Genomic DNA, 24,283 nt, shown 5'->3' with positions numbered 1-24,283 from the left:
CATTTCTTATAAAAATCATCACCTTAATTCCACAGGTTTTTTTTTTTTTTTTGTTAGAAAAGAAGCCACAACATTTATATAACATCATACACAAAAAAAAATGGAATTAAGAGAAAATTACGTAGGTTGGATGGTTGGATTTATAACGAGAAATTCCACTGCCTGGGATTGACAATACATTTTTTTTTGTGCCTACATGAATGGAGTAACACTATAACCAGGGAGCTACAAAGATACTGTATATAAAAATGATTTAGCATTAGTTACAGGAACACTGGTTACTTGAGCCTGAGGGGGTCACCTCAGAGTTGACCTGATTTTGGCAATGTAGACCCAGCTTTTGAAGAACCGGACCAGTTCGGGAAGCTGTGTTCAGAAATCAAAAGTGTTGCACTTCTCCAAATGAATATATGTAATCAAGCTTATATATAAAACTGTAAGCCAATAAACAGCAAGTTTTAGGGGTTTATTTTATGCTTGCCCTCTATAAAACATATAAGCAGTAAAATTTTCTTTAAAGAGCAAAAGTGGTCTTTTATTCTTGTTTTGGAAAGCAAAATTCTTATCAGCATTCAGTTCTGTGTTTCTCTTCCCACAAAAGCATATGTGATATAACCAGAGAGCAGCGTATGTCCTCTCATCGGCTTATTCCACTCTATGTTTTGCTGGCTATCCCGATGTCTTCTGAGATGCAAAAAAAACACATTCTACAATGATGGAATCCATTGAAAACCAGGAGCTCTAATGGTTGACGTGAGTGACCTATGCAAGTTCAGTGCTTGTCCTGAAAAGATTGAATATTTGGATGAAAGACTGCTAGTAAGAATTGAACAGCATCCAGAGGTAAGGTTCCATTACTGTGTGTACCGTAGCCTTTATCTCGCCTGCAGCTGGCTACGTTGACTCATTCTGACTCATAGATTTACCACCATTTAGTACTCCTGAAACGCTTCTACTTTTGGTTGGTGTGCCGCTTCCGGATCTGGAAAATTCTGTGAGATCATGGAGAGAAGGTTCTTTGTACATGGCCACTGAAATAAGAGAAAAATATCATTCGGTTGTTTCAAAAGAACCAATTAAATTCTAAGTTCAATGATAATCAAAATAAGATTAGGTAACAGATATATAACGCCAGGGGACATAATTGTAGTCATTTTCTTATTTTGTCTCCACGTTCCAAAATATGTCCTTCTGTCTGTATCTGCCTTCAATTCTTTCTTAGAAGTATCATAGTCACAGACCGAAATAAAGGGTCATGACCTAGACTTGAAATTACTATCTAAAAATGGGACAAGTCAAAAAGGCACAACCCCGGTAAAATGCTTATCTTACAAAAAATCACAGCGAAGAAAAATTTGACAAAACATCGGATCACACACAGGTCAATGTAGGCTATGGCATACATGTCAAACTCCGGCCCGTAGGCAAAATCTGGTCCGCAGGGTGGTTATATTTGGCCCCCGATGCCAGAACCACCACCCCTATGTAGGGCCGTTATACTGTATGGACGACTATGTGGGGCCCATTATACTGTATGGAGGACTATGTGAGACTCATTATACTGTATGGAGGACTATGTGAGGCCCATTATTCTGTATGAAGGACTATGTGAGACCCATTATACTGTATGGAGGACTATCTGAGGCCCATTATTCTGTATGGAGGACTATGTGGGGCCCATTATTCTGTATGGAGGACTATCTGAGGCCCATTATTCTGTATGGAGGACTATGTGGGGCCCATTATACTGTATGAAGCACTATGTGGGCCCATTATTCTGTATGGAGGACTATGTGGGGCCCATTATACTGTATGGAGGACTATGATGGGCCCATAATTATTTATGGAGGACTATATGAGGCCCATTATACTGTATACTGGTTGGCCCGCGACTTTGTCAAGTTTTTCATTTTTGGCCCTCTGTGTGTTTAAATTTGACATCCCTGGTCTATAGGGATGTGCACATGTCCAGGGAAAAAAATGACTGAATCCCCGAGTTTGATCCGTTGTTCAGATCCCACTTGACTATGAAAGTTAATGAGTGTGTGGGAGATATAGGACTGCACTCAGATGACATATGAGTGCGGTCCAATTTCCCTAGCCTCACAGAATGGAGAAGATGGATACATTTTTTTCTCCATCTTCTCCTCATCCGTGAGAATTGGATCACACTATGATCCCACTCTGATCAGAGTGTGATTAACATAATCTGCCCAATTACCTTGGAATAGAGAAATTAGTGTTGTGTGACCCTAGCCTTAGGATAGATCATCAATAACAAATCAGACCCCCACCCATAAGCTGAGCAGTGGATCAGAAGTTCTACACTTTTATGCAATTATTTAGTGCCCATGAATGGTACTATAAGTTTTCTCCCATGCAAGTGAATGACAGAAAGCTTGCAGTACCATTCACAGCCAATACACAGTTTTATGGCAGAAGCTGCACCCAGGTCATCAATATTAATGTCCCAGAAAACCTCTGTCATGAAGCTTGTTAGATAATCTATTTAACCCATTCCTTAAAAAATAGCTAATTAAAGTCACATCCATTAGAGAAAAACTATAATTATTAAATATGATCAATCTTGTTTGATACTTATAACCAACTGTTATTGTTGATTATACTCCCATATTTTTAGCATTTAATGCTTCATTTTTTGAGTTTCAAGTTCAAGACCAATGGATACATGATGTACCTATCTTATCACTAGGTTTCATAAACGGTTTCATATATACATATATATTGGGGTTGGGTGGGTATGATTTTTTAATATAAAAATGAGTTACTTAGAAATTGTAATGTGCTTTATTTGTAGACATAAAATTGAATTAAAAAAAAAAATACACAATAAATACATATACACTTTTATTTTACCTTTTAGAGGCTTTGGCAGAAAGTGTGCTGCAGGCTTGTTTTTCTTTACATGGTTTCCTTTCATAATTTCACCCTCTTTGTTGAGACCCAAAAACCAGCTCCTTCCTGATTGCTGCTGTCTGTAGATCATTGAAGAGTACGTCACGTAATAATTTTCAAAAACCGATTCTTTAAATTTGCATTCAGGTGTAAAATGTTCCTGTAAAGAAAGGATATATCATGAAAAATTCAATCAGCAAAATATAATAAGGCATCATACGTGCTTAAAAATAGATATTATAAGGACTGTGAGACTATTTTTACATGAAAAGTAATTGCAAAGGAATATTAAATAAGAGACATGTTACATTATTAATCTGTGACAGATCATTCACAGTATTGGACTTTTCATTGTTCTTCCATGGTAGTGCTGAAATGAATATCATATAGAGCTAAATTATAGGAAGGAAAAAATGGTTGTTTGCAGAGGAACTTCCATGAAGGTCTTTATACAGCTTTCAGTATTTGAGTTTGTAAGTTTAGATAGTTAAATGGGTTATCCAGAACAATTATATATTTTTTTCACTATGGGCCTAAAAACTAACAGGCAGGTATTTGCCAACTACTGGACTGTTCTCCCTGGCGCCGGCACAGAGTGGTCATTGACCTTTCCTGTTGGCGATTCTGCTTCTCCGCGTCAACAGAGCAGCTCAACTTCTTACAAGCCGCAGATCTAGTGAATAAAATTAACTTTTGTTTATGGGAAAAACCCTTTAATCTGTCTATAAGGCCTAAATGCCAATGTCAAACTGATTAACAGCCAGCTCCCTGCAGTTATGCAGCAAGGAGTCGACTATCGATCAGCATGACGTTGGCACTCACCCCCCATTGACAGAGCAGAGAAGATGAGAAGCAGCTTTTCTATAGATGTGACATCAGAAGAAGCCACTGAAGCACTGGAAAGAGCCGCCTATGACAGCTCTTTGTGGCCAGAGATCAGTGTCGGGAACTACAGGAATTTTTTTACTACCAGCCTAAGAACTAACTGTCACGGGTGTGTCAGAAGTGACAGACAGTGCCTCTGCAGTTGGTTGCAGGAGATCTCTTTGTCTGGCATTACAGACACCTTCTTAGAGGCTGTCTCTCTAGGACCCAGTGGCTACCTTCCTCTTGCTAATTAACACCCTGGCCTGGGTCTGTTGTCGGCTAGAGGGAGGTTCCGGCGATACGCACATCACCCCTTGTGAAGGCTTGGAGCAAGTGCATTACTTCTTCCTCTCTGGGGCTATGAGGATCGGTGTTCATCTCTCTGAAGTAGACTAAAAGCTAAGCTATCTTCCCTTGTTTGTTCCTCCTTGTTGTCTTTAGTTGTCAGTGGGGATCGACTAGCGCTCATCCCCCTCCCTTCTCTAGCCAGGGCCAAATGCCAGCAGGGCGACGTTCGCGTGCGGGGTTTTGTGAGGAACCAATATAGGGACGTTAGTGGAGACAGGGTGATAGTAGATCAGCCTAGGAGGTCTCCACTCCCCCCTTTACCAAGAGTCTGGGCTCCTTTTCCCTCTTCCCTTTGTGTTGAACTAAGTCTTTCCCACACCTTGCGTGACACTAACAGGTAGTTAGCAACTACCTGCCTGTTAGTTTTGTAGTAAAAGAAATATAGTCCTGGATAATCCCTTTATGGATAAGTGGCAGCAATATATATCTTCCAATATTTATATCTAGAGTAAAGAAAAAATGGATAAATACCATAATTTGCCAACAAAAAAATTTCCTCTAAAATTGGAGAATAAAACCACCCTTATATACGCTAGGTTGTCCTAAACTCTTGCTCATTTGAATCTGCCAACAATTATTTGATGTTAATGCTTTGCATAAGTTATTAACAAATTATATGATATCATTATTGTTGTCTATACATAAATCAAATCATTAAAATTATCCATAAAACAATGTGGTGTAACGACCATCAAATGCTCTCTTCTGGTAGAAGAACATTTTGGGGATCTTTAGCACCATCTTAGCATCATATCTCCCAGATCCCTATTTTAGAATCTCTGCAACAGATGTAGCTGTTAGTGTATGTACGAGAAAAAAAGAAAGTGAAAAATAATATATCCCTTTCCATTAGTTGAGCTGAGCCCTATGAACATTGTCCTATTATATATATGGTATGTTTTAGTTTATATTAGTAAAGTACGATGTAATATGCAATACAGGGTAATGAAATAGTATGATATAACATCTGATGATAGCACTGAACAAAGAGAGAAAATAATAATATAACCCACATAATAATATAGAATACACCTCTATTTCAGTACTAATTGATTTAGGGACTACATATGTGCAGATGTTGATTTTGGTAGGACTTGAACTCAGGATCCCAATAATGAACATGACTCTAAAATAGATTATTGGCAAAACATAAAGCAAAGTGATATAGATTTGCTCATCTTTTTTATTAAGCATTAGGGGAGCGGTCTCTGGACACATTTGCTGTTTGCACAGGACAGACCTCAGTACAAAGTCTTTACCAGAACCCCATATTTGCCCCTTAATAATGGTGTTCTCCTATGTGGCAAAGGGAACGTTGAGCCCCTCAGAGTGGAGGACTGGGTGCACATCCTAAGAAACTTCCGCTCCGCTATGATTGGCAATATATAAGTAATCATATATACTGTACTGTATGTAGTAGGTTGTGAGACTCCATCAATGTCAGTTGCTATTATTATTATTATTATTATTATTATTCATAATTTATAAATCTGTAACATCAGACTCCCAGATGTTTATAAGATCTAGTTCTCGCTCTCCCTCATTTATACTGTATTAGCTGTCAAGTGGTAAAATAGAATAAATTGCCTCTATCTTTACGAATGGGCAACTACAGCAGCCAGCTCAGTTGCTACTGGGCAAAATTAAGATATCTCAAGAGGAACCAGCAGCGAAAACTGCGTGGGCTGAAACAGAGAGGAAAACACACTAAACCCCTTTTGAATATTTATTTTGACGCTGAGGTTTATAACAGCGAGCAGCTCATACTGCTGAAATCTCAAGCCTAGCACTAGTCATCGCACGTAAACCTTTAATCAGACACTACCCAGGTCAGCTCCATGTGCTTTCCATTAACGTTAGCAGGAAATCCCTTCCTTTGTAGTGCTCTATCAAACATCTCCTACAAGCCGCAGCTTTGTGTTCGTGCCATGCACCACGGGAGGAAGCTGAAGGGAATACTTGTAAAAAAATCCGCAATTCAGGAGTTGTTACAGACAGAAAGAAAAAAATAAATATACGCAGCTTCATAATGTGATTTAGTAATTTTGCTACGTAGTTTTCCTGTTTTTGAATGAATAGTCTGACTGTTGTAATTGAATACAATACATTATCTGACTGATATAATTATATACAATAGCATATGTGCAGGATACTCGACCCTCACCAAAGTTATCTAGAGAAATTAATGTTAGGTTTTAATAACCAATAGGTTTATAATTTACAGCTAATATGACAGATATGTAATAATATCTAAGAGAGATTGCTAAATCATTTTGTATAAGATAACAAAATAATATTTGAATGGGGGGAGAGAGAGAGGGAGAAAGAGAGAGAGAGATGGATGGATAGACGGATGGACAGATAGACAGAATGGGTGGATAGGACGGATGGACAGATGGATAGGATAAATGGATGGGTAGGATGGATGGACAGATGGATAGGACGGATGTTCGGAAGGATGGACAGATGGATAGGATGGATAGGATAGATGATAGAATGGATGGATAAGATGGATGGACAGATGTAAAGGATGGATGGACAGATGGATAGGATGGATGGATAGGATGGATTGACAGTTGGATAGGATGGATGATAGCATGGATGGATGAACAGATGGATAGGATGGATGGATAAGATGAATGGACAGATGATGGGATGGATGGATTGGATGGATTGACAGTTGGATAGGATGGATGATAGGATGGATGGATGAACAAATGGATAGGATGGATGGATAGGATGGATTGACAGTTGGATAGGATGGATGATAGCATGGATGGATGAACAGATGGATAGGATGCATGTATAGGATGGATGATAGGATGGATGATAGGATAGATGAGCAGATGGATAGGATGGATGGATAGGATGGATTGACAGTTGGATCAGATGGATGATAGCATGGATGGATGGACAGATTAATAGGATGGATGGATAAGATGAATGGACAGATGGATAGGATGGATGAATGGATGGATAAGATGGATGATAAGATGGATGGACAGATGAATAAGATGGATGACAGGATGGATGGATGAACAGATGGATAGGATGGATGGACAGATGGATAGGATGGATGGATAAGATGAATGGACAGATGATGGGATGGATGGGTGGATGCATGGATAGGATGGATGATAGAATGGTTAGGATGGATGGACAGATGGATAGGATGAATGATAGGATGGATGGACAGTTGGATAGGATGGATGAGAGCATGGATGGATGGACAGTATGGATGGACCGATAGATAGGATGGACAGGATGGATGGACGGACAGATAGACGGATGGAGAGAAAACTAGAAACTACACTCTATTTTTTATTAGACTATAGAAAAGGTAGATAGATTGACAGATATAAAAATAATTATGATTAGATAGATAGACAGATAGATAGATAGATAGATGGATAGATAGATAGACAGATAAAACAAAGCAGCACTCCAGCAAGCATTGCAACAAAGTGGACTTTTTAAGTAGCCCAAGTAGTGATGTTTTGGTTCTATTAGAATGTTTCTCAAAGAACTGCCTCCTTTTTTCCATATTGCTGGCAGATTTGAGTTTATGTCCAAGAGGTCTTGCAAACTACTTGCAGGTCCTAGGCGATCCCACCAGTTTGTTGTGATCTATTGGGGTTCTGATTTCCCAATTACAAGAAACTTTATCTAGAAACAAAGCTTTTCATCTGAAAGATATGTCTAGTATTTACAGTTGTAAATGGGACTAAAGAATTTAAAAAAATACTAAGAATAGGCAAAATGAAAACTTCTGACTTTCAGAAATCCTAAGTGATGGAGGAGATGACAGAAACAATCACTCATATGATATAATATGAAATTGTGGTTGATAGAAATTGTAAAGGATGATAATAAAACAAGAGTGACTGGCATGTATCGTGGAAAGATGAGTTTTTATCTAATATTGTTTGAACGCTGAAAGCATTAACACGGAATACAGGAAATTACAGAAGGTGTATCAAAGAAAATACTGAAGACCTGTGTTTTGAGTAAAGTATGTATTTGAGAGAAGCAGACTGTAAGTACTTAGTTATTATTCAACTTACTAAATTATTTTTACGAAATTTTAGGTCATAAAACTGTGAATATGTTTCCACAAAATTGCCTAGAGAATAGCTGACAGATGGCACGAGAAGCCCAGTGAGCCAGAAAAAGAACATTTAATTTTGTCCCTATGGACAGAATTTTCAATTGGCGGTCACTTCTTATTTCTATGACAATGATGTTCTATCTATCCATCCATCTATCCATTTCCCCATCCATTCATTTTATTATCCCATATTCTTTAGGTAACATATGACTATTCTGTAGAACACTGTGGTATAAAGGTCTTATCAATCATTTTCTGCTTAGGCATGGAAAACATAAGAAACATAAGAAAATCTATAATGCCAAAAATACCAATGAAAAGTAAAATAAACCCTACATTTAACATTCAGTATATTACATGAACTATCACAACATAGAATTGTAAGGCTTTGCAGATCAGCCATGCTCAAGCAAGCAAGAGGACAGACTGTCAACTGTGGATCCACTTAGATGAACATTCAAAATTGTTGGGAGCAAATCAATATGACATACTGTCATGAGAATATTCACTTCTGTAGAAGGCTGGCTCTTGTGATGATCTAACACTAGTGATGAGCGAGCACTAAAATGCTCGGGTACTTGTTGCTCTGGTCGAGCAAATTGGAATATTCGGGTGCTCGACCCGAGCAACGAGCCGAATGTAAGTCTATGGGAAACTCGAGCATTTTTCAGGCGGCAACCCCCGGCGGTCTGCAGAGGGCCTAACAATTGCCCAAATCGATGGGAACAGTGCTCAAATGACATGGGAACAGCATGGGGAAGACCCCTGGAAGCATCTCTGGCTCCCAGGTCACTGCTGTCAACAACGTGGTCAGAGTATTACGCCACTTTTACGGACTCACAATAAAACATACAAAAACAAAACCAAAATTGATTTTCCTGGGAAATATGTTAAGGAACATCCTTTCCAGGGTAATGACTTGTATATAAGGCAAAATAAATAATCAAAAACAAAAATACTCCTCCACAACTTGGGCTATGTTCACAGGTAGCGTTTTTGATGCATTTTTGCACTAATGAATTGCTTTCAACCAAGACAAATGCATTCACCAGGAAATGTCATTTTAACATTTTACAACCTGATCTGGCCATGTGGTGTGTGACACATCATCAGACACATGCATACAGTGCTGAAAAGACATGGGAACAGCATGGGGAAGACCTCTGGAAGCATCGCTGACTCCCAGGTCACTGCCTAAAAGTGTGCCCATCATAAGTGATCCTTGGCGCATGCGAAGATGCCTCCCGCCATACACCTGTCGCTGCAGACTTGCAACAATCACCGTCCACGTCCTTATCCCACTGCAGCATTCAGTTGTCCCTACCCCATTCCTTGGAATGCAAGCACAAGTATGCAGCCAGCCACCCACCCACAGGCAGCAATACTATACTGCCAGGTTTCTGGGCAGCTCTTTGCACTTAAAATATGGCCTTTAAAGCTCGTGGAGGCGGAAGCTTTTCACAACTTCATGCCGGCGGCAGCCAGGTGTCCATACTCGGTCCCCAGCCGCCTCTATATTTGCCGGTATCCCCTCCGCCTTCCACAAGCACGGGTCCCACAACATTACCCGTGCCCTCCCCAGCGCAATTACTGGGAAGGACCGCCTAACCACAAACATGTGGACAGGTGAATGTGGCCAGGGACGTTACGGAGTCAGTCCACAACTTTTTTTGCTGAGAGTTGTATTTAGCTCGGTGAAAGGACTGGCATAGAGGGAAACCGTATCTACCCTGCGTGTCATTTGTCCCAGGAAGTCCTCTAAAGCTGCTTGCACTTAAAATGTGGCCTGAACATTACCGCTGGTACTTTTCTGTGGGAATTTTCTTGCCTCCTACCAGCCTGGAATTTTTCCAGCAAACTATGGTACGACGCCATGGTATTAGCACTGCCCCCAGTACCAGTAGAAAAGCCATCCCCAATTTCCTTCTCAGGAATTTTATTTGGTAGACTGAGTGGCTGCCCAAATACATTTTCTCACAAAGGAGCTGAAGATAGAGTGGGAGTAGGTGCAAGTTTCTCCAGCCTGTTAGATATCAGAGGGTGAACGGCAGCACATTGGATCAGTGGTTAGCACTGAAGCCTTGCAGCGCTGGGATCCTGGGTTCAAATCCCAGCAAGGACAACATCTGCAAGGACTTTGTATGTTCTCCCCGTGTTTGCGTGTGTTTCCTCCTCAGTAAAAAAGCAGCCATAGAGTGTCCGGGAAACTTCCCACACACTTTTGTTAGCCAGGACTGCTACTCGGCAGGGTTGGACGGTCCCACCAGAGAATCCTCTGGTGTGCCTTGGCTTCTTCCTCAGACGAGTTCATGATAGCGCTAACTTTGCAGCTGCTATGGGGCTCTTGAGGGGGGGAGAAAGGTTAGCCCTCAGAATCAAATCCTCTGGTGGGCACAATGTTTTTCAATCTGAAACAGCTTCTCAGTGGGAGCTATATTTCACCACAGCCATATTCTTTAGCTTGGTGAAAGGACTGGCATAGAGGGAAACTGTATCTACCCCTGCTGTCATTTCTCCGTCACAGGTTCCGCCCATTGTCACACACGACCATGCCTGGCTGTATGTTCAGCGGTGAGAGCCACAGATCAGGCTGCTTTGTTACAGCTTTCAACAACTCTGCAGTTCTGGGCAGTTTATCAATTAAGCATTAAGCATGTTATCTTCAGCACAGCCTGTTGCCGCTTGGCCAAGGCAGTTCTGCAGTGCTGTCAGCTTGTGACTGATGTGGTAATTTAGGAGATGGAGGAGGAGGTGCATGAGCTGAAGAATGTGATTACATTGAGGTTAAATTGGTGACGTTTTTTATACTAAAGAATGATCTTATTGTTTTGTTTTTTTACGTTATTTTTTAAGACAAATGCATTCACCGGAAAATGTCATTTTAACATTTTACAACCTTATCTAGCAATGTGGTGTGTGACACATCATCAGACACATCCTTTTTTATTTATGATGGAGGGACTCTGAAAGTCATAAAGCCTATTTTTACAGGGAAATCAGACGGCCCTTACTATTCTTAAAAGGCCAGCAGTCGGCCATAGCTATTGTTAGAAAGCCATCAGCCGGCTATGCTTTGTTGTTCCCATTATTAACAAGTGGGTCTCCTATACTGTTATGGCGTATCCAGTGACTGAAGGGCTGCCAAAAATTTGGACGCAACCCAATACCCCTTTGAAGAGTCATAGAGGAGGGTCTCAGTAAAAAAAAATGTTTCCATTATAAAGGAGCTGGTCTCCTGTAGTGGTAATGCCCATGCTGTGACTGCCAAAATTTGGGAAAAACCCCACTAACAATTTAAAGACACATAGAGCAGGGCCACAGTAACAAGGTATGACATGTTCCAATTAGAAAAGAGAGGGTCTGCTATACAGTTATAGGGTATACAGTGAGTCCAATGGCTGACCAATTTTAGGAAAAACCCCACTAAGAATTTAAAGACACATGGAGCAGGGACACAGTAACAAGGTACGACATATTCCCATTAGAAAGGAGAGGGTCTGCTATACAGTTATAGAGTATGCAGTGAGTCCAATGGCTGACCAATTTTAGGAAAAACCCCACTAAGAATTTACAGACACATGGAGCAGGGCCCCAGTAACAAGGTACGACATGTTCCCATTAGAAAGGAGAGGGTCTGCTGTACAGTTATAGGGTATGCAGTGAGTCCAACGGCTGACCAATTTTAGGAAAACTCCACTAAGAATTTAAAGACACTCAGAGCAGGGCCACAGTAACAAGTACGACATGTTCCCATTAGAAAGGAGAGGGTCTGCTATGCAGTTATAGGGTATGCAGTGAGTCCAACAGCTGACCAATTTTAGGAAAAACCCCACTAAGAATTTAAAGACACACAGCAGGGCCACAGTAACGACACATTCCCATTAGAAAGGAGAGAGTCTCCCATAGTGTTGGCCTATGCAGTGAATGCAAGGGCTGCCAAAAATTTGGGGGCACTTCAATGCCCCTTGGAAGAAACATGGAGGAGGGACTCATAAAAAAATGTTCCCATTAGAAAGGAGCGGGCCTCCTATACTTGTAATGCCCATGCACTAAGTGTATGGGCTGACAAACATTTACCCCTAGGTTGTATACATGAACATATTGTATAAAAAAAAAAATTTACGGGCATCATAAACACCCTTTAAAAAAATTATGTGGGTGTTGCATCACGGACCACGGTCACCCTGGTGATATGGTGGTGGAGGATGAGGAGAAGAAGGGAGCAAATAAACAAAATCAGGAAGCGTATACCCATGTGTGGGTGTGAAAAGGTGCATGGGAATACACCTCCCAAGAAAATACACTGGATTTGAGTTTATGTTACGCTGCTATCATTCGGTGGTGTTGAGAAGTCTAGCCCAATCCAGCCCTTGTTCATTTTTATAAGAGTCAGCCTGTCAGCATTTTCAGTTGACAGGCGGATGGGCTTATCAGTTATAATTCCACCAACGGCACTAAAAACCCGCTCTAATAAAACGATGGTGGCAGGGCTGGCCAGGACCTCCAAGGCATAGAGAGCCAGTTCATTTCAGGTATCCAGCTTGGATACCCAATAATAATAAGGCACAGCGGAATCATGGAGGACGTTGGTACAGTTGGCAAGGTACTCCCTCAGCATCTTCCCAAACTTTGCACTCCTTGTGAGAGTACCCCGCGCCTCAGGGCCTGTGCTATGGGAGGGTCAGAAAAAACTCTCCCAGAACTTTGATAGTGTTCCCCTGCCTCTGCTGGATTGAAGTTGTGTCTCTCTCACCTGTACCCCTTTGTCGTCCAATGAAGTATTCCCTCTGCCGCCAGCGTTTTCAGATGGGAATTTTTTTAATAGTTCAGCAACAAGGGCCTTCTGGTACTGACCCATTTTTGTAGACCTGTCCACCTCAGGAATAAGAGATATAAAGTTCTCCTTGTAGCGTGGGTCTAGAAGTGTCACCAACCAGTAATGACTGTCACCCAAAATTTTGAGAACGCAAGGGTCATGGGAAAGGCAGCGTAACATAAACTCAGCCATGCGTGCCTGACTACTAACAGGCAAGACTTTCGTGTCCTCACCAAGAGGATGACTGACCATGCTCTCCTCCTCCACTCTGTCCTCAGGCCATCCACGCTGAACAGGCGGTATGACAGCTGAGCAGGTAGTACCGTCTATAGTGCATGAAACTAGCTCCTGTCCTTCCTCCTCCTCCTCCTCCTCTTCCTCATTGTGACCCAATCCACGTTGGGATGAGATGAGGCTTGGCTGTGTGTAATCACCCTGTATGGTTCCTTGCTCCATCTCATCGTTCTCCGCCTGCAATGCATCCTCTTTGATTGTGAGCAGAGAGCGTTTCAGAAGACAGAGAAGCGGGATGGTGACGCTAATTATGGCGTCATCGCCGCTCACCATCTTGGTGGAGTCCTCAAAGTTTTGGAGGATGGTACATATGTCTGACATCCATGTCCACTCCTGAGGTCTTATGTGTGGAGTCTGAACTGAATACTGACGGCCTTGTTGGTACTCAACAACTGCCCTCTTCTTCTCACAAATCCTTCCCAACATCTGCAGTGTTGAGTTCCAACGCGTGGGGACATCACACACCAGTCTGTGAGCCGGAAGCTGCAAAGGCTGCTGAAACACGACAAGGGCGGCGGAAGCTGTAGCTGACTTTCTAAAATGGGCACACAGGCGGCGTACTTTAACAAGCAGATCCGGCAGCTCTGGGTAGGATTTGAGAAACCGCTGAACCATGTGGTTAAGCACATGGGCCAGGTATGGTACGTGTGTGAGCTCGCCTTGCCTCAGAGCCGCCACCAAGTTCCGGCCATTGTCACACACGACCATGCCTGGCTGTAGGTTCAGCGGTGTGAGCCACAGATCTGCCTGCTCTTTCAGAGCTGTCCACAACTCTTCAGCATTGTGCGGTTTTTCACCTAAGCATATTAGCTTCAGCACAGCCTGTTGCCGCTTGGCCGAGGCAGTGCTGCAGTGCTTCCAGCTTGTGACTGATGTGGTCATTTCGAAGATGGAGGCTGAAGAGGAGGAGGAGGCTGAGGAGGATGAGGTGCAGGAGCTGTAGACCATGGGGGCAATCCTGATTGACCTAGGGCCCGCAATCCGTGGTGTCAGGAGGACGTGTTCCGTCCCCAGGTCCGACTGGGTACCGGCTTCCACTATGTTAACCCAGTGTGCCATCAGCGAGATGTACCGTCCCTGCCCACAAGCACTTGTCCACATGTCTGTGGTTAGGTGAACTTTACCGGTAACTGCGTTGTTGAGAGCACGGCTAATGTTTTGGGACACGTGCTTGTGTAATGCGGGGGCGGCACACCGGGAGAAATAGTGGCGGCTGGTTCCCGAGTACCGAGGGACGGCTGCCGCCATTAGGTTGCGGAATGCTTCCGTCTCAACGAGCCTAAAAGGCAACACTTCGAGCGCAAGCAGTCGTGAAATGTGAGAATTTAGTAGTGTGGCCTGTGGGGCGTTGGCTGCATATTTGTGCTTGCGTTCCAAGGACTGGGGTATGGACAACTGAATGCTGCACTGGGACAAGGACATGGACGTGCTTCCTGATGCTGCTACTTGAGAGTGTGCAGCGACAGGTGCAGGGCAGGAGGCATCTTCGCATGCACCATGGACAGTGGATTGGCTTGCATGCACAACAGCGGAATAAGCAATGGTGCCACCCGCAGACATTGTTCCTGGACCCTGGGGTTTGGCCCACAAAGTTGGGTGCTTTGCTGCCATGTGCCTGATCATGCTGGTGGTGGTCAGGGTGGTCGTTTTGCCACCCCTGCTGATGCTGGCCTGGCAGGTGTTGCAAATGGCTTTTTTGGGGTTATCGGCAGAGTCTTTAAAAGACAACCAGATTCGGGAAGACCTAACATTTGTACTGGCAACTTATTCATGTTGGTGTTACGGGGAACGGTTGCCTGCCTTCTGTCTGTGGCCACCACACTGCTTCATCCTGCCTGTTGGGGTGCTCTGCCTCCCTCCCCATGTGTTCTGCTGTCCTCGCTCTGCATGTCCTCCTGCCAGGTTGGGTCAGTTACTATATCATCCACCACCTCGTCTTCCACTTCCGCACCCTGGTCGTCCTCCTGACTTTCTGGCAATTGTGTCTCATCATCGTCCACCTCTTGTGACACTTTCCCACTGTCACCTTCATGTGACCGTGGCTACTCAAATATTTAGGTATCGCTACACGCGATCTCCTCTTGCCCCGCTTCAAGTGGACCGGGCGAGAGGCCCGAATCTATAAATGGAAAAGTGAACAGCTCTTCAGAGTGTCCAAGTGTGGGATCAGTTGTCTCTGGGTACTCGGCATGGTGGGAGGAAGGAGGATCAGGGTGAGGAATATGCGGTCCAGACTCACGGCTACTGAGACTTGAATGTGTGGAAGACAGGGTGGTGGTGGTGGTGGCTAAGTGACTGGAAGCATTATCCACTATCCAACCAACAACCTTTTGACACTGCTCTGGGTTTAATAGTGATGTGCTGCGTTCACCTAGAAATTGGGACAGGAAGGTCAGGCGAGAAGATGTGGGTGTTTTTTGTGGCACAATTTCGGCTTGCCCACGGCATTCTCCTCGGCATCTGCATGCACCATTACCATCACATCAAGTTCCCTGTCCGTTGCCACGTGCCTTGCCCATTTTAAATGGGGACAATATCTTCCACGCTCACTACAAATGACTGAGTTTGGAGCGAACTTATATGTGATCCGTGTGATAGAGAAAACAGAGTTTTAAATACCTGGCCTGTTGGTAAGTAGTTTGAGCAGCAAACTGGTGTGAATTGCTTCAATGACACACTGAAGGAAATTTTTTATGGAGGCCAGAAATGGCAGTATTTTCTGACAACGTATATGTGATCCGTTTGACGGAGAAAACACAGTTTTAAATAGCTGGATTTCTAGTGCTCTAATATGGAAAGGACCTGGCAGTATTCTGCAGTGTCAACAAGCAAATGGCGCAGAAAAAAAGGTGTTCTCTGGATTGCTTTTTAAGCAAATAATGAGGAATAAGATCCAAAGAAAAGTATTCCTGGCCCCTGAGACCTAGGTCTTTGTACAGAAATATCTAACAGCAGCAGAAGGCAGAACTGGAATGGAGCCTCTTGTGCTATATGCACTGCAGTCTGCTATATATACTGCCTGCCTATACAACCTGCCTGCCTGATATCTCTGCAGATGGATTAGTCCTCAGAAGGACTGTTTGTTAAGATGGATATGTGTAATGTACGGTTTTTCTCCCTACACTACCTAATATACGATCAAATCTCTCCCTGACACAGCAGCAGCTCTCCCTACACTGTCTGATCTGAAGTGACTGTGACGAGCATGGCGGCGCCAGGTCTGATATACACCTGATGACACTGTGCGGCCAGCCAATCACTGTAATGCCCACAATCAACATGGCTATGGCATTACAGTGCATGGCAGGCAATGCCTGCATGTTCATTGGCTCTCTAAAGAGCGTCAAACATGCAGGGAGGGGAGCCGAGTTCTCCCCCGAGCAACCCGGAAATACTCGACGAGCGCCGAGCATCTTGAGCAGTGAGATGCTCGGGCGAGCACCGAGCAGTGGCGAGCATGCTTGCTCATCACTACCTAACACGAATAATTTGGACTAATACTATACAATAAAATTATATTATGCTATAATACAGTGGTGTATTATGTAATATACTGGCGGATTTTCCAACATATCAGCTAGATGAAAACAGAACAAGGATTGTAAATTATTATTTACAAAAATACTTTATCACAAAAAAAAACTTTTCCACATACAATATAATGAAATATAAAAAGACACATAGGGTACAAGACAATCTAGAAAGGAAAGAGGGAACACAACCTGCCTGGTCAGGGAAATTAGGTAATGTAATTGGGTAAATATGTTGCCATATTCAAAAAAGACTATAATCTATGCTTGTAATAAAATAAGAAGCAATAGAAGAAACAATGCTGCAAAAATGGAGAAAGATATCAGACACTGAAAAGCAAAGCAGCCTCACTCACCCAATGCAAATTTTTGGGTTGTTACTTTGTCCAGGGCTGTATATGGCCACCCCCTGTCACTGTCACTGTTACTTTCTGTAGTGTATCCTTTTGTGCTCATTATACATTTTAATTTTAATTGTATAACCTTTAGGGGTCTGGTTGTAAAAACACTGACTATGATCGGAGGTCCAAAGCCCCCTGTGTGATTGGGGCATTAGTAAACATGCATAACCACTCCCATAGGCAGTGAATGAAGAGCCCACCTCCACAGCATTCTGTCATGCTTCTGGATTTTAACCCTTGATTCTGTGTTCTTTAGTCGGCGTCTCTTCTCGTTGAGCCACAACTGATATACCTTTTCTTTCGGTCTTTTAGTTCTGTTATCTTTGTTTCTGCCAGTTTTGGGTAACAGATGTTTTTCATTTACTCTGTTTGTCTTTCCTATCACCCTTCGGGTGCAGCTTGAAATATCGTTCCCTATTGGTGTTTCCTGCTGGTGAAAGACTTTGTTGGATTCATTCACTTTTCGGTAGTTTGTGTTGGTTGCAGTTGTTTTATGTGTGACTCCTTTATTCCTTAGGAAATTGCTACTCTATCAATCCTAGGAGCTTTTCAGGACATTCAGGGTAAGACGACATCCAGTGGGGGCGCCATTGTGTTATCTTAAGGTGCCAACCTCCGAGGTCAGGCAGGGACAGACCAGGGTCTGAGAAGGGCTTTTCCTAGTTTGAATAGGTATTTGTCTCCCTGGTGTGTACGTTACCAGCGTGAAGGTGCTTTGGCAGTTATAACACATTTACACAAGAGCCATTGAGATCTCCTTTCTTGTAAATGGTGGGAGACCAAAAAGACTAATCCCCCCGAGATCATAACGGTAAAGAACCACCCCTCAAGTGAAACGTGACTTTGGTTGGAATTTTTCATCATTAGTTTTTTTACTCTATCACTCCCAGTGGTATTAAAGGAACTCTGTCAGCTGGTTTTTGCTATTTAATCTGAGAGTACCATAATATAAGGGCAGAGAGCCTGATTCCAGGGATTTGTCACTAGCTCAGCAGCTTGCAGTTGTTTCAATACAATCAGTGTTTCATCAGCAGGAGATTATCACTGCAGGACTAGGTGTCGCATTCCAGGCAGTCTAGCTAATCTGTATAACCCCGCCCCCACCACTGATTGGCTGCTTGATAGCAATGTACAGTGTACTCAGGATGCAGCCAATCAGTGGTATGGGCGGGGTTATACACAACTCAGCATTCTGAGCTCTGGTACATCTACAGCAAAGAAAACACAGTAATTACATCAAAATTACACCAAACAGCCCAGTAAGTGACACATTGCTGGAATCGGGCTGTGTGACCCTACATCATGCTGCTCTCTGATTGCTTGACCAAAAACCTACCGACAGATTCCCGTTATGTATTTTGCTCAACACCAGGATAGAACAAAGTCCATGTGATGTACAATGCACTCTGTACCGTGGGCTGGCATTTATTTCTTTTTTATAAGCACTGGAAATGGAATACACTTAATATGATGGGACAAATGGCTAGAACTTTGCTCAGTGCGGCATGATTACTGGCACTGTATATGGGGACGTGGCTGCAACGTATATAGGGGTTATGAATCTGACCGGCATAACAGTAGCAGGAACTAGTTCTACAATATGTACCTAGAGCTCAGATGTAATGAATCCTTCACTGTTATCTAGCCTCCACTTGTCATTAAGACATGACAGAAAACAGCATCGGCGACTGATTTGAGTGGGTAAACTGACACTGGTGCCTAGAATGAAGGAGCCAGTTGCGTCCTCATTAGTGCAGCTAGTAAAAAACAGATCCATTGGGTGTTATCTTATATTTCTGCACAAAAGCTTCCACTCTATATCCAGCCCACATCCCCAGTGTCTATTATTACTGGAAAACACCCAATATATCTACATTCTTTACAGTCCAGATTTTATGAGGCTAAGAAGAAGATGAATGCCCTTTTTTGGACTGTTATTCCTTATCGGTTTTCTATTTGACTGAAGACTGATTAAGTTAAAAACAATGCAGCTTTAATAGGATGTTGTGCATTAACATTGCATTCCTCTAACAGCCCTGCAAAGACAAACATCACGTGCCAGCCGTGACTGAATACCAATTTCACCGGAAGAACACAGGCAAGATTAAGCATTTGATTTCCACAGAGCGCTCCCCCAGCATTAGATCATACATTTGTATTCTCGTCCCCTGATAACTGCAATGTGCTTTACCTGGAACATCCTGAATCAGAATTGCATAGACTGCAAAGACAGCAGAAATCTACGACCAATTTATTACCTAGGACTCCTGTCTCCACACATAGCTATTCTTCATATTCTCTAGAGCAATAGAAATTAGCTTAAGAAATATATAAACTAAGCTCAAGATGTATTGCTTAAAAACGAGCCTGAACGGAAGGAAAAGCAAGACAATATTTCACCAAGCTGTACATAACCAGCTTCAGCTAACCAAACAGTTAAACATGAATTATTCAGCTGTTCTATAAAGAGGTGCCTCACTTTGGACAGTCTTATAACTAGAGATGAGCGGTGTTCGACTAGAACTGTTTGCCAATCTCAAATTCGAGCTGTTTTGGGCGGTGTTCGAGTTGTTCGACGAACCCGAACGATTTGCAAAAAATTCGGCTGTTCGAGGTTATGTTCGATAACTGTTCGTGCACCAAAAGCGTGTCCTGCATATCTGGCGCTATTTAGAGTACCAATCATGCAGGGATTGTCTGCCACTCACTGTAATGCCACAGCCATGGTGGTTGTGGCATTACAGTGATTGCCCAAATCGATGGGAACAGTGCCAACAGTGAAACATAAAAAGCCGGCAATTCATCAGCGGCATACACCGGTACCCGACAATTTAGAACCGAAAGAATAGAGCTTCACACATAGATTAGATAGATAGAAACATGTCAGTCACATATATACGAAGTACAGTGACAGTGTTGATTACTGTACTTGTCATTTAGTGTAAAGGATTTATCAAAAAAAATAATAGTGTTTTCATGCACCGTCTCTTTAAAAAAGCCGGCCGGCAATTCAGCAGCGGTACCTGACAATTTATAACAGACAGAATAGAGCATCACACATAGATTAGATAGATAGAAACATGTCAGTCACATATATATGAAGTACAGTGACAGTGTTGATTACTGTACTTGTCATTTAGAGTAAAGGATTTATTAAAAAAAATAATAGTGTTTTCATGCACCGTCTCTTTAAAAAAGCCAGCCGGCAATTCAGCATCTGTGCCCAACAATTTAGAATAGAAGGAATAGAGAATCACACATAGATTAGGTAGATAGAAACATGTCAGTCACATATATATGAAGTACAGTGACAGTGTTGCTTACTGTACTTGTCATTTAGTATAAAGGATTTATTAAAAAAAATAATAGTGTTTTCATGCACTGTCTCTTTAAAAAAGCCGGCCGGCAATTCAGCATCTGTACCCGACAATTTAGAATAGAAGGAATAGAGAATCACACATAGATTAGATAGATAGAAACATGTCAGTCACATATATATGAAGTACAGTGACAGTGTTGCTTACTGTACTTGTCATTTAGTGTAAAGGATTTATTAAAAAAAAATAATAGTGTTTTCATGCACCGTCTCTTTAAAAAAGCCGGCCGGCAATTCAGCATCTGTACCCGACAATTTAGAATAGAAGGAATAGAGAATCACACATAGATTAGATAGATAGAAACATGTCAGTCACATATATATGAAGTACAGTGACAGTGTTGATTACTGTACTTGTCATTTAGTGTTAAAATAAAGGATTTATTTAAAAAAAAATTGGCGTGGGGATCCCCATAATTTTAGGCTCTAGCGGAGGTTAACCAGACGGCTGGGGCAGATGTTTGAAGCCTGGGAAGGGGGTAATACCCACGGAGCTTCCCAGGCTACTAATATCAGCCCCCAGCGGAATACCTAGCCTTTACTAGCTATTAAAATGGGGGACCCCCCAAAAAAATGACGTGGGGTCCCTCCTATTTTAATAGCTAGCAAAGGCTAGGCAGACAGCTGGGGGCTGATATTAATAGCCCAGGAAGGGTTCAATGAATATTGGCCCCCTCCCAGGCTAGAAACACCAGCCATCAGCCGCCCCAGAAATGGCGCATCCTTAGGATGCGCCAATTCTGGCACTTAGCCTCGCTCTTCCCACTGCCCTGTAGCGGTGGCAGTGGGGTAATAGGGTTGGGGTTGATGTCAGCTTATAATGCCAGCTGACATCAAGCCCAGGTTAGTAATGGAGAGGCGTCTATAAGACACCCCCATTACTAACCCCATAGTCAAAGTTAAAAGAAAACACAAACACCCAGAATAAAGTCCTTTAATTGAAATAAAGACACATTCCTTTATTGTTCTAAATTAAACCATACTTACCATCACGCCCATTCCAGCTGAAGCCAACGATCTCCTGCAATAAAAGAAAAATAATAAAGCAACCTCATCCTTACCTTTCCATGGTTCCCAGACAGCTTCAGCTCTGCTACATCGAGATGACAGGCTGGACCGCAGCAGAACGCTGCCATCCAGCCTGTCATCCCGCAGACACTGAGAAGCGCAGGCATGCTTGCGCTCCTCAGTGTCTGACTGTGACGGCATAAAGATGAGACGAGTTCATGTCCAATGAACTCGGCGCACCTCATGCACGTCACTGACAGCGTGGGAGAATTCTCCTGCACTCAGCACTTCAGCGTGAGAATTCTCCCACGCTGTCAGTGACGTACATGAGGTCAGCTGAGTTCATTGGACATGAATGAGCTCACCTCATGCACGTCACTGACAGCGTGGGAGAATTCTCACGCTGTAGCGCTGAGTGCAGGAGAATTTTCCCACGCTGTCAGTGACGTGCATGAGGTGTGCCGAGTTTATTGGACATGAACTTGTCTCATCTTTATGCCGTCACAGCGAGACACTGAGGAGCGCAAGCATGCCTGCGCTTCTCAGTGTCTGCGGGATGACAGGCTGGATGGCAGCGTTCTGCTGCGGTCCAGCCTGTCATCTCGATGTAGCAGAGCTGAAGCTGTCGTGGGAACCATGGAAAGGTAAGGATGAGGTTGCTTAATTATTTTACTTTTATTGCAGAAGACATTGGCTTCAGCTGGAATGGGCGTGACGGTAAGTATGGCTTAATTTAGAACAATAAAGAATTGTGTCTTTATTTCAATTAAAGGACTTTTTTCTGGGTGTTGTGTTTTTTAAATACTTTACTAGAAATTCATGGTGGTCATGTCTAATATTGGCGTGACCCCATGAATTTCGGGCTTAGGGCCAGCTGATAATGCCAAGCTGGCCTTAACCCCTTTATTACCCAGTGAGCTACCGCACCAGGGCCCTGGATGAGTTGGGTACAGTGCCAGAAGATGGCGCTTCTATGAACGCGCCATTTTCTGGGGCGGCTGCGGACTGCAATTTGCAGTGGGGGTGGCCCAGAAAGCTTGGGTCTCCCTGCGCTGCGGATTCCAGCCCCTAGCTGCCTAGTTGTACCTGGCTGGGCACAAAAATAGGGCGAAGCCCCACGCATTATTTTTTTAAATTATTTCATGAAATTCATGGAATAATTAAGAAAAAAAGGGCTTCCCTATATTGTTGTGTCTAACCAGGTACAAATAGGCAGCTGGTGGTTGGGGGCAGCGCGTCCCTGCCTGCTGTACCTGGCTGGACACAAATATAGTGCGAAGCTCCACGTCAATTTTTTTTTAATTATTTCATGAAATAATTTTTTTAAAAAAGGGCTTCCCTATATTGTTGTGTCTGGCCAGGTACAAATAGGCAGCTGGTGGTTGGGGGCAGCCCGTTCCTGCCTGCTGTACCTGACTGGACACAAATATAGGGCGAAGCCCCACGTCAATTTTTTTTAAATTATTTCAGGAAATTCATGAAATAATGAAAAAAAAATTGATGTGGGACTTCGCCCTATATTTGTGTCCAGTCAGGTACAGCAGGCAGGAACGGGCTGCTCCCAACCACCAGCTGCCTATTTGTACCTAGCCGGACACAACAATATAGGGAAGCCCTTTTTTTCTTAATTATTCCATGAATTTCATGAATTTAAAAAAAAAATACGTGGAGCTTCGCCCTATTTTTGTGTCCAGCCAGGTACAACTAGGCAGCTGGGGGCTGGAATCTGCAGCGCAGGGAGGCCCAAGCTTTCTGGGCCCCACCCGCTGCAAATTGCAGTCCGCAGCCACCCCGGAAAATGGCGCATTCATAGAAGCGCCATCTTCTGGCGCTGTACCCAACTCATCCAGGGCCCTGGTGCAGTGGCTCACTGGGTAATAAAGGGGTTAAGGCCAGCTTGGCATTATCAGCTGGCCCTAAGCCCGAAATTCATGGAGTCACGCCACTATTAGACATGACCACCATGAATTTCTAGTAAAGTATTTAAAAAAAACACAAACACCCAGAAAAAAGTCCTTTAATTGAAATAAACACACAATTCTTTATTGTTCTAAATTAAACCATACTTACCGCCACGCCCATTCCAGCTGAAGCCAACGATCTCCTGCAATAAAAGTAAAATAATAAAGCAACATCATCCTTACCTTTCCATGGCTCCCACGACAGCTTCAGCTCTGCTACATCGAGATGACAGGCTGGACCGCAGCAGAACGCTGCCATCCAGCCTGTCATCCCGCAGACACTGAGAAGCGCAGGCATGCTTGCGCTACTCAGTGTCTGGCTGTGACGGCATCCAGATGAGCCGAGGTCATGTCAAATGAACTCGGCTCACCTCATGCACGTCACTGACAGCGTGGGAATATTCTCACGCTGAAGCGCTGAGTGCAGGAGAATTTTCCCACGCTGTCAGTGACGTACATGAGGTGAGCCGAGTTCATTGTCGGCTCATCTGGATGCCGTCACAGTCAGACACTGAGGAGCGCAAGCATGCCCGCGCTTCTCAGTGTCTGCGGGATGACAGGCTGGATGGCAGCGTTCTGCTGCGGTCCAGCCTGTCATCTCGATGTAGCAGAGCTGAAGCTGTCCTGGGAACCATGGAAAGGTAAGGATGAGGTTGCT

At 43.3% G+C, this 24,283-nt stretch overlaps 1 protein-coding gene across 7 annotated transcripts in view; it reads right to left on the bottom strand.

Annotated features, from left to right (window-relative positions):
- Positions 1–445: 445 nt before the first annotated feature.
- The window catches only part of FGF13 (fibroblast growth factor 13), a 541,625-nt gene continuing 517,787 nt past the window's right edge, over positions 446–24,283 (bottom strand). For all 7 annotated transcript variants that reach the window (XM_073641254.1, XM_073641253.1, XM_073641259.1 and 4 more), the window contains 2 exons: positions 2,878–3,076; positions 446–1,031 (listed from right to left, as the gene is read on the bottom strand). In XM_073641254.1, the coding sequence (XP_073497355.1) occupies positions 895–1,031; positions 2,878–3,076 (336 nt within the window). In that variant the 3' untranslated portion in view covers positions 446–894. The remainder of the gene's footprint in view (positions 1,032–2,877; positions 3,077–24,283) is intronic.

Source organism: Phyllobates terribilis, unplaced genomic scaffold, assembly GCF_046119375.1.
Source record: "Phyllobates terribilis strain yellow unplaced genomic scaffold, ASM4611937v1 Scaffold_7__3_contigs__length_470593459, whole genome shotgun sequence".
Classification (NCBI taxonomy): domain Eukaryota; kingdom Metazoa; phylum Chordata; class Amphibia; order Anura; family Dendrobatidae; genus Phyllobates; species Phyllobates terribilis.
Note: the sequence above shows the minus strand (reverse complement) of the source record. Positions and strands in the feature narration are given on the sequence as shown.